This window comes from Rhipicephalus microplus, chromosome 6 (assembly GCF_043290135.1).
Source record: "Rhipicephalus microplus isolate Deutch F79 chromosome 6, USDA_Rmic, whole genome shotgun sequence".
In the NCBI taxonomy this organism is placed as follows: domain Eukaryota; kingdom Metazoa; phylum Arthropoda; class Arachnida; order Ixodida; family Ixodidae; genus Rhipicephalus; species Rhipicephalus microplus.
The window spans coordinates 162,098,011-162,109,055 of record NC_134705.1 but is presented as its reverse complement, the minus strand read 5'-3'; the positions used below and the strand labels follow the sequence as shown (position 1 = coordinate 162,109,055).

The window sequence follows — 11,045 nt, the reverse complement described above, 5'->3', positions numbered from 1 at the left end:
TTTATAGGGCCAGTGTAGAAAAATATGAATATAGCATTTCGAAAATTTCGGCGTCACGCGCAGATATATCGGCGGGAAATTTCAAAACAAAACTTCAACCTTGATTGTCTCCGCTAATAATGAACTTATCATAGTGAAACATGCGGTATTGGAGTTCTCAGAGTGCCGTTTGTCAATCTAAACCAATTCATTGTTTCTCTTCAGCGTCCCTTTGACGTGCATATAAATCTTAGTGCTCTGGCTCTCTCACATATCGCTCACACCGAAATTGGGTCACCGAGGTTGGGAATCAGACCTGCGTCGTCCTAAGCAGAGGCAGAACAGAGTTCGTACAATGGCATCGTTCGTATAAGAGGAAAGCTCTGACCGGTCCTGCAGCGCTTGCCAATGCATTAGCGAAGCTCACAGTGCTAATTTCCTTCGTGTAGCGTTTATCATGTAGATTGTGCTGAATACATTCGCGATTGTACGGAGGCCAACTGCCATGGTGGTGGATTTCTTGCAGCCATGCTAGTTGTACGTAATGGGGATGTTTCATCAAACTACTAATTTTGCAGTCGTATGCGATTGTGATGTTTCATCAAACTGCTAGCTTCCGGTTGTATGCAGTCGTGCTGTTTAATTAAACTGCTAGTTTCCAGTTGTATATGTGTAATCATGCTGTTTTATCAAACTGCTAGTTTTCGGTTATATGCAGTCGTGCTGTTTCATCAAACTACTAGTTACCACTTGTATGTAATCGTGCTGTTTCATCAAACTACTGGTCGGCGTTCGCGTCATTCTGTTCGTTCTTCGGTACTCATCGGTTAAGCGCCGTCCCGCCTCTCATTCGAGAATCGGGACCAACTGGCCCGAGTCACGGTTGGGGCAAAGTTATGGGAAGAGCCTTTGCAATTACCAGTGACATCGAATTCTTATGCTTCGTCAGCTGCAGCGTTGCTCGGGGCGCGACCGCCGATATTCGGACTCACCAGGAGGCCTGTCTTACGTATTGGCCTCCACGACTACGTCAGCAGGCCCAACGGGATCCTGAACTTCTTCGAGATGGTCAGTATACGCTCTCGCAGTGGTTGCGCGACAAAGCAAGCGAGGGAGACGAGAATCGTTTGCGACGATGTAACGTTAGCTAAAGCGGTTGCTTGGGCATGTTGGTGTACGGCATATTGGAAGGAAACGGCGCGGTAGGCGAGACACCGGGCAAAGAAAGAGACATGAAAGAGCGCCGACTTACAACAAAAGTTAATCCGTCAAACCATGCATTATATACGAAACGACAAAAAAAAACAAAAACAAAAATGAGAGTCAGAGACAAATGAAAAAATCATTATCATCTTTAAAAAAAACACCCTCATTGTGCGTGCACTTAACCTGATGGATGGATGGTAAAACTTTATTTTGTCAGAAAGCAAATGCGGATGATCCCGTGTTAGATGGCCATCAACCCAAGGTTGGCGGCGACCTGTGTGGCCCACTCCACGACCCTAAACTGGACGACTGGGTCTGAGCTGGTCAACACGGCCAAAAACACAACTTTCTTTTCTGACTGGGTCGAATAAACTTTTGTTGTAAGTCAGCGCTTTTGTATGTGTGTCCTTTCACTGGTCTCTCTTTCGCGCCGTTTCCCTCCAGGAAGGTAATGTTTACATGGCGTTGCTCCTTACTTTTTATTACAATTATCCAGCGAATATTACGCACAATTTCGTCTCGCCGCTTTTGCAGAACTTCGCCTGATGTTATTTTGTAGCGGCGGTGAACTTCGGCTGGTCCACCAGTATGAGAGCGTCCGTCATACGCCCATCAAGCCAAGCGTATACACTCACGGACGCGTTCATTACAAGAAGCGAGTAGGCAAGCTGCCCAATGGGCAGCTTTGAAATGTAGCTGTTGCTTATATTCCGCAACACGCTGTAGTTATTAGAAAGTTCTCCCTGCAATAATCAAGCGCTTGTCATCAACGTTTCTATACATGTGTGAAAAATTTTTCACCGAGCGCGATTGGCATTGGGTACTTTCACAGGGCTTAAGCACTCACGTTTTGGGCGAAATTGGATACCGGCTCACATATATTTCGCCCGAACCCAAGCTGCGTAATGATTCACTTATAAATGCAATATGCGAGCATCTGTCAGCTTAGTAGTTGTAGCACACCGTCTGTGTTGTAGTAGATTTCTTGAGCTATGAGTGATGTTTCCTTTGCGGAGATCGTAGATAATGAGATGTCATTTCGTGTGTGTAATCACACTGAGAAAAATGGCTTTTCCATGCGCCACACAGAAGCCGTCGCGTGTAACTCTAAGCGATTCCATGGGTCGTTATAACATCGCTGCAGGGACAAGTATTCTTGTGAAGATTATTCTCGTTAAATCGGTAAATCAGTATTCGAAGTAGAACCGTTCGTTGGACTTCATAAGTTTCGCGTGAAACAGATACGAGCTTTGTAACATCGTTGCTGCGTGTTCCTGCATCGAAGACGCACTTATTAAAATTTCCGACGCTATAGTCACCGCTGGAGTAGTGCGCGTTACTTTTTAGTTACAAGTTATCATCATAGACGTGCGAACGTCCCTCCCCCCCCCCCCCCCCCCCGCACGCGCTCCAAAGTCACCTAAGAGGGAGGCAGACGGTAAGTTTAATGAGTAGAAGAGGTGTTACAATGAACCTTGGGCCCCGCTGAAGGGGAAACCTGCGCACGCATATGGTAATGATAACGCGTGACATTTTTGGTTAGCGTAACGGATAGCGTATACTCCTTTTTAGTGACGCCCACGACACTAGACAGTTATAGCTTAGCGTTAGCGTAATAGCGTAGGTTAAGGGAATGGCGCTACCGTGCAGCAAACATTCGTTGTAGACAGCGTCTTATAGTTTTGCGAAATAGCGCTTACGTGGTTTACGTGATCCCAATTGAGTGGGATGGTGGCGCCTCCTATTAGATGGTTATTAAGTTAAACAGCGAAAATGAAAAGAAAACGAGAATGTTTGCCTATGCCACCGCGCGAAGCATTGTTAGAAGTTTATTTTTGTGATAATAAAAGTAAATAAATATGAACCACGTATAAAACGCGGAAACATCTACGTTGTCACTTTGTTTACATTGATCTTGTAGTTAGGCCTAGGCGCGTTCGAAATGGAAAGCTATCTCAAAAACTACGCCAACTTATCCATAATACTCAGTCATCGAAGCTAACTGAAGGCAAGCGAAGCCACTTTGAACAGTCATTTGCTACGAACAAGGTGAATCTTTCAACAACTACGCCAAAATCACTTCGACGCGGGCGTCCGAGAGCGCCGCCATGTTTACGTACACTACGTGCACCTACGCTACCTTTAATCTGAAAAATACCGCGCGTACGGTAAGCGGTACGCGTAATGTACGTATCTGCGCATGCGCACTTCAATTCCGGTATCACGGTAAGTTCGGTACACTATAACTCTGTACTAGCTGCTATATCCACGCGCAGGTCGGCGGCCTCGTTCTGTTCTCCATGATGTCCGACGATCGAAAGAGCTCGAATGCGGTGCGGCTGCTGTCGAGCTCGGCGTGCGCTTTCGGCGTCAGCAGTGCCACCATGCTGATGGCCAACATCAGCAGCCCCGCCTGCGCGTTCTACTTGCCGCGCACGCTCTATGTGAGTATTCGAGTGAGGTTCAATCGAACATGCGCATGTATATGTGTACCGTATAGTTACCCGATTCCAACGTGCCCTCGATTCCAACGCGCACGTGACTTACGTATGACCTCCCAAACAAAAATACAGATACGGGGCAGTGTAAACGTCTGTATCCGAATCTAACGCGCATGCGATATTAAAGCCTACTTTTCCGAAAAAAAAAGGTGTGCGCTGAAATTGTGGCAAATACGGAAATCAGACGAGGCCAACCGTTGTCTGTTAATTGACGTCACTACACGCAGTGCGTGTGTGCTTTAGTTAAATAACGAAAAGTAACTCTTGAACATTATTGGTTAGTATACAGTAAAAGCTGGCTAATTTGGATCTCACGTCACCAAAAAAAAATGTTTGAATTAACCGAATGCTGAATTATCGCATACAGCTCTTTCAGCATGTCAACAATTCTACACATGCACTTCGGAGGTGTGCGTGTTCCTCCAAACGGCTTGAAACGAGCGTGTGCACATTCGTGCGTGCTTCCTAAGGGGACAACTAGCGGTCATTTAACGTCGTTGTGATGTTTTACTTATTTATTTTATTTACAAATACTGCAGGCCCTGTTCGGGCCCAAGCAGGAGTGGGTAACAAATGTCAGTGACAAAACAGAATATAAAAATATAAGAACATGGTAAAAAAATAAGGAGATTCCCAACATCAGGGAAAATATAAATAATACATAGCAATAACGGCATCCATACCGAAATACAAAAAATCTCAGCACTAATGAGGAACATAACATATTGCATATTAAAAATCAAGTGTTAGGTCATGGACGAGATGGGCGAACGATTGTGTCGTGTCCGCATTAACGACCTCCTGAGGTAACTTGTTCCATAATGAAAGAGCATGAGGGAATAATGCGTACTCATGAACGTTGAGATGACTGAATGGTTGTCTAACTGTTTTATTATGATGAATACGGTCAAAGCGCACGGACGGGTTGGTTATGTAGCGATTGGGTGGAATTTTGAAGTGACCATGGTACAATTGATAGATGAATTTTAATCGAGAGACTATTCTACGATGAGCAAGTGTTTTCAGATTTGCCTTCTCGCGAAGGGCAGAGACGCTTGAAAAACGAGAGTAGCTAGAATAAATGAACCTCAGAGCCAGGTTTTGGATACTCTCTATTTTTTTTTAATTAAGTATTTTTGATACGGCGCCCAGACCAGGTCTGCATATTCTAACTTAGGTCTGATAAGCGCTTTGTAAGCTATTAGTTTTATAGAAGGTGAAGTGCGACGCAGTTTACGTTTCAGAAATGCCAACTTCTTTAGCGCATGATAAGTACTGCCGCAGAGGATCAGTTTGCTGAGACACTACTATGGTCAACGTGTTGCGTTCCAAGACTAGCGTCAAGAGTAATATTTTGTTTGCTGGGAATGAGTGCAACAAAAAAAAAACGAACAAACTGTACTTGCATTTTGGGTCTAATGAATCTTATAATCAAGCTCCGTCCAATGTGTGGCTTGACTGCCCTTACTGTGCATGCACCCTACTCCCCCTCTCCTCGCATACGCTCCCCCTCTCTCGCCTCGCAACGCCGATGCAGGCCGTGTCTGCTAGCCTACTGTCGCTCCCCCCTCTGCTCCCCTCTCTGCAACTGCTGCTCGTGTTGATGACGACCGTGCCACTGCTCACTTAATCTTTTCTCTTTTTTCCACTTTTCTCCTTTTTCCCTTCCCCGCAGGCGCTGCGCCGTGCTCCCGACCAGGTTGCAGAAATTAGGTGCCTTTTCTCATCTTCTAACCACCACCACCACCCTCTCTATTCTAGGCATCCCTCCCCCGCCGGCGTTTACACCCCCAAAGCTCGTCATGAGTAGTCCTGACCATCAGAACTTCTTTTTTTTTCTTTTTTTTTTTTGAGAAGCGAAGCTCATTGGGCTAGCACTGCACCATCGCCGTCGAAGCTCCCAGCGCCGGGCAAGCGTGCCGCGCAAAAAAAGGTGCGCGCTTCCGGCGAGCTTAGGCGCGGCTCCAGATGGCGCGCGCCGCACACTCCCCCGTTTAGTGGTTCCCGCCATCGAGCGCAGCAGACGCTCTCCCCTTCCGCTCCCCACCCTACCGCTTCCACGGAAGCTAGCCAGAGATCAGGCGCATAGTCGCTTGCATCCCATTTTTAAGCCGCTTCGCTCATCGGTTGTATTCGTACACGGAACAACTACAATAGTTTTCTTCTTTTAACACGTGGTCACGAGCGTGCTAGCGTAATCGTACAGTGCGTAAATTCCGCGGCAGGCGTACATGGTGGCCGCGTTAACTAAGCAGCACGCTATACAGCACGCAAATGCACATATCAGCGAATGGCTGTTTGCTTGCCGCCTATGACGTGTCGTCAGGCCCGTCAATGACGGGGTTTGCCGAGTGAGCTGTTTCTATGTCACTTGGAAGCGTAATTGTAAGTTCTCCGGCGGCGTGCAGTATACGTTTATACGTGGTTCACGTGTTCTCGTGAGCCTCGATTACCGATTAGCAGCGTTTTCTGACCACGTTCAAAAAGGGGTTCCAGGTCCCCATTGATGTGCTCCCTTGGTCAGCTTAATTCTAGGTCACAATGAACGAAAACTGACTGTAAGAGCTGTTATGATTCGATGCGTCTCGTGTCTCTACTTTGGATAAATATTCTCATTCACTCTAAAGAGGAATAGAAAAAATATGCCACTTTCCCTCAAAGTGTTTTTCCTATACGCCAGTTCTCAAACATATTGTTTTCTTTAATTGAAGTTCTCACAGGCACCCGAAGTGGCATAGGGTGGAAGGACAAGTGGACGAGTGAGGCATACGATAAAATTCAATGTAAAAGTAATTGGCAGATCCCACGTACAGAGGGAATCGAATGAATGCGTAGCACGATTGAGGAAGGTTGATGTATCGCTTTAAAATCAGCATACGTTACGAGGCGGATGTAAGTTATGCCGTACATGACTTCCATGTCATTATTATCATGTTTGGAAGGGTCATTTATCTTCGTAGTCTATGCACATCACGTGATACCAAATTTGGCATATGTGAAGTTAGCGAAACGGCCACGCACGCATCATAAGCGTGGTATGTTATTATGACCTCACATGACACGCGTGTCATGATTATCATGTTTGCACCAGTCATATACCTTCGTCATCAATTGACGTTACGTAACACCAAATTCGGTATATGTGGAGCTAGCGAAAAGGCCGCGAGCATGCTATGAAGTAGCATGTAGTCATCTTATACATGACACAAATGTAATTATTATCATGTTTGGTCGTGCCATTTACCTTCGTCGTCTATTCCCGTCACGTGATGCCAAATTTGATATGTATGGAGCTAGCTAAACGGCCGCGAGTGCACTATGAGCGTGGCATGTAGCCATGTTGTTACATGACACGCGTGTCATAATTTTCATGTTAGGGACTGTCGCCTGTGTTCGCCAAGCAATCATGTCCTACCATACCAATTTTGACACATGTCATGTGAACGAAACCACCGCAAGAGCTGCAGGACCATGAAATGCAAATCATGACATTTATGACATACATGTTGTGATTTTCATGATATGACTAGCCAAATACGTTCTTCATACATTCATGTTATGCCATACCAAGTTTGGTATCGATACCACAATCGAAACGGCCAGGAGAGCTAAAAGTTGTAGGCGGCTAGACAGACAGACAAACAGACAGACAGACAGACAGACAGACAGACAGACAGACAGACAGACAGACAGACAGACAGACAGACAGACAGACAGACAGACAGACAGATAGATAGATAGATAGATAGATAGATAGATAGATAGATAGATAGATAGACAGGCAGACAGATACGCTCAATGTCGCCGAAGTTCGCTAATAAATGCTTCAGATTTAATATAATGCAATATATATTACATTGAACCGTACGAATACATAGAAATGTACGCAATTGTACGATGTATGAATCCAGAGATGCATACATGCAATAAAAAAATAACTCTAAAAGGGCGGACTCACTCTCTGGATTTCGTGCCGACCGGTCGTGCCCCCGCGATCTTTGACGACAGCGCAGCTCCGGCCGACTGGGCTCGCCCTACTCCATCTCCTGACGCCGACAAGAGCTCTCGCCGAGTGATGCCCCGTCCTCGGACTCCTGCGACCGCGTCCATCTTTCCTATCTCCTCTTTATTCCCTCGTTTTCTGTTGTTCCTCCTTCCTCTTTCCTTCTATTTACCTTTTAATCCTATCCTTTTAATCCCTCCTTTACACCCATCCCTCGTGAGCTACTGTTGAGGTGTCGCACTCTGATGCAGATAGTTACGAGGCTCAATCTTCTTTTCTCTTCAAGAATCACAGAAGGACTCTAAAAACTCTTTGTTTTAACACAAGCTTGAGGCCGGCAGACGCGATAGAGATGGCTTGTCTACTGAAATTCTGTCAGTCCAAAAAAAAAAAAAAAACGGAAGATGATGACTAGCAGATGCATGGAGGGCTAAATATATTAACATTCCTTCAGTAGTGGATGTAGCTGATTATGTTTAAATACATGAAAGATTTTCCTCGAGTATGCAGTGCCAACGGAGCTCCTCGAAGTGAGGAGAAATCCTCGAATCGCGGATGTCAAGGATTTTTCCATTATTGTCTGGCAGTTGATGCTCCCACGGTTTCTGAGATTGTCTCGTGTCTTGCGACCATTTCAAACCGGGCGCCCATGCCGTCCGCAACGACGAAACATTTTTCCTTGCAGTACGTGCTCTTCCACGGACTGGGCGCCATCTGCTACCTCGTGGGCGCCTTCTGTGTCTCACAGTACACTCAAGAAGTCCCACTCCATTCGGTAAGTGCTATTAGTGAGGTGCAAGCACCCAGTTTTCAAACTCTCGTGTCTCTTCCAACCACTCCGGTCCAGCACTTCTGGTCTTCTAATGAGTCTGAAGAATAGAACTGGCACAAAATTGACCACTTTTGTTCTAGTTCAGAGTTATATCAGTGACACGTAAATCCCGAACATAAGTGCACTTAAGTTGAGGTCAGTATAACCTCCAGCAAAAGTAAGAAAAATTAATTGAGCTCACAGAAAGAGCAGGCGATTTTCCAGAATGCAGGCGGTACCACTGCGGCACCTAGCGGTGCAGACTTCAACCATGCCGTTCTGTCAACGTGGCCTCTGGGATCCACTTCGGCAGCGCCACCTTAGTGCAAGAAAACAGGGCACACGAATGCTGACGTGCGAATTCCGCCATCAGGCACTGAAATCGAGAATTAGAGTCGCCTTCATTTTTAAGAGCGCACAACCCTAGGTTCTCGGCTTGTAGGCGTGTCATGTCGTCGTCTCGGTCGGGTATGTCCCACGAAAATTGGGTAAATACCACTACGCCGGTCCGTAGTTCATTTAATTGTGAGTTAGAGGTTCGTCGTTACTGCCTAAAACATGTTTGGTTGAGCAGCGCTGCCGGAATCCCCGACAAAATTCACCGAGGCGCTCAAGTCTCTCATGTGAAATTGGGCACAGAAAGGTGCATCTCCACGTTAATGTCACCTATTTGAAACGCCACATTTTGAAATATATCTGCAAAGTCAAAATGTATCAGTGGACTTGTGGACAGTAAATGTTTTGCTGTCGGGAACACTGGCACACACAGAATGCTTCGTGCCTGCCCAGGTTTCACGTTAGGTGAGCTGAAAGATCATCCGTGTATCTCCCTCCACGATGAATGTTTGAATAACGCTAAAGTTTTATGAGGGCTCAGACATGATGAAAATTCAAGCATATGATCTTTGGAAGTGCTTGTAGAAGAGGACATGGAGTGAGGCACTCATAAATCTACCCATGGAAGCGTAACGGTGTACAGCGTGAGCAAAACACTTGTTTTTTTATTTGATAGACACAACATTAATTAGTAGTGATGGACAGGAAAGCCAGGGAAAGTATATAGGTGATGATATATGTAACATTTGCGCCGTGAACGCACGGAGAAAGTAACGTGGACGAAAAGATAACTTGGCGCTGGCATGGTACCGAACCTGTGACCTCCGAATAACGCGTCCGATGCTCCGGTGAATGAGCTTACAGTAGCTGTTGATATCAGCCGCTGTAGCCCAGTTGGCTCAGTTATGTATCAGTTAGGGGGTTGGCATATTAGGGGGTTGGCATATTGGCAATATTAGGTGGTTGGCATTGTTATGCCAGCGAGTCCTCGTCAAACGTCCGTGCCTCTGAAAAAGGCAATCTGGGTCAAGGCCAGCCCGCAGTCTGCCTGACGCGAACATCTCAACGGCGTGAACACGCGCGGCGCCTCTCTCGCCCACGTGCATTGAGTCAGCGGCGCACGTGACAGCGAGCCGGCGTTCTCGTGTCCGGTGGTCTGACGCATGGCGCGGCAACCCCATTGGAAGAATCTGCGCTGACGACCAGCGGCGCTTCTGATTGGACATTTTGGTTGGACCCGGTGTAAATAAAAGAAGCCCTGCGGCGCGTCGCGATCGGCGTTCCTATGAGCGAGGAGACCCCATGTCGAAGGGCCGACATGTATGCGAGTCAGCGGTCTTAGGCGAAAGGCTGAACTATGTGTTAGAGAGAAGAGCTCGGCTCTTCGAGTCTCTGTCGGCCCCAGTGCCGAAATTGTAACGCCTCTGTATATATGCTGTACATAAACCTTGTTTGACTCACCGTCGTCTCGTCCGCTCGTCTGAACAGCTCTGCGCAGAAGCAGTCGCGAGCTGAGAAACATACGCTACCAAACGGCTGGTGACCTTCCCGGCGGAGTCGGAAGCAGTGGCGCCTTCGGCACCGTGTTGGCGTCGCCGTCTTTCGCAACAGTGGTGGCTTCGGCGGGATCGGTCCGTCGTTCGCAACAGTGGTGGCAGCGGTGGGATCGGTCCGTCGTTCGCAACAGTGGTGGCAGCGGTGGGATCGGTCCGTCGTTCGCAACAGTGGTTGGCAGCTGCGGGATCGGCCGGCGTCAGCGACATCGATGCGGTGAGTGCCTGATGTTTTCCCCTCAGTTCACCAGACTACTCTAGCTCAGGTTGTAGTAGTTTAGAGAAAGGGCTGTGTGAAGCATTGAAGTGAGCTTTGATCGTTTCAAGCCAAGTTGAAGTGCTTTGAAACCAAAGTTAATGCGGAGATGGTAAACACTTGGTGAAAAATTGCTTGCGCGTCTTGCTAGTAGGCTTATAGTGGGTACGGCAAGTAGATTCTTAACAGGGGCAAACAGCAAGAGGCTAGTGTGAACGATGTAGAACCTTAAGGTGAAGGAACTCATCGAAATTTGTGAGGAACTCGGCATTACTTTGGGCCGTGCGAAACGAAAGCAAGCGATCCTTGATATCATGAAGGATGAGGGAGTGTCGGCTGAGGAAGTCGATGAGGCCTGGGTGGATATTAAAGCACGCCGTGAAGAAGCTGAAAGGCGCGA

General features: G+C 47.0%; 1 protein-coding gene across 1 annotated transcript in view; it reads left to right on the top strand.

Moving 5' to 3' along the window:
* Positions 1-931: 931 nt before the first annotated feature.
* LOC142765018 (uncharacterized) overlaps positions 932-11,045 on the top strand; it is a 38,613-nt gene continuing 28,499 nt past the window's right edge. Inside the window, exons 1-3 of the mRNA XM_075865562.1 lie at positions 932-1,047; positions 3,462-3,629; positions 8,375-8,464. Of these exons, the coding sequence (XP_075721677.1) occupies positions 1,045-1,047; positions 3,462-3,629; positions 8,375-8,464 (261 nt within the window). The 5' untranslated portion in view covers positions 932-1,044. The remainder of the gene's footprint in view (positions 1,048-3,461; positions 3,630-8,374; positions 8,465-11,045) is intronic.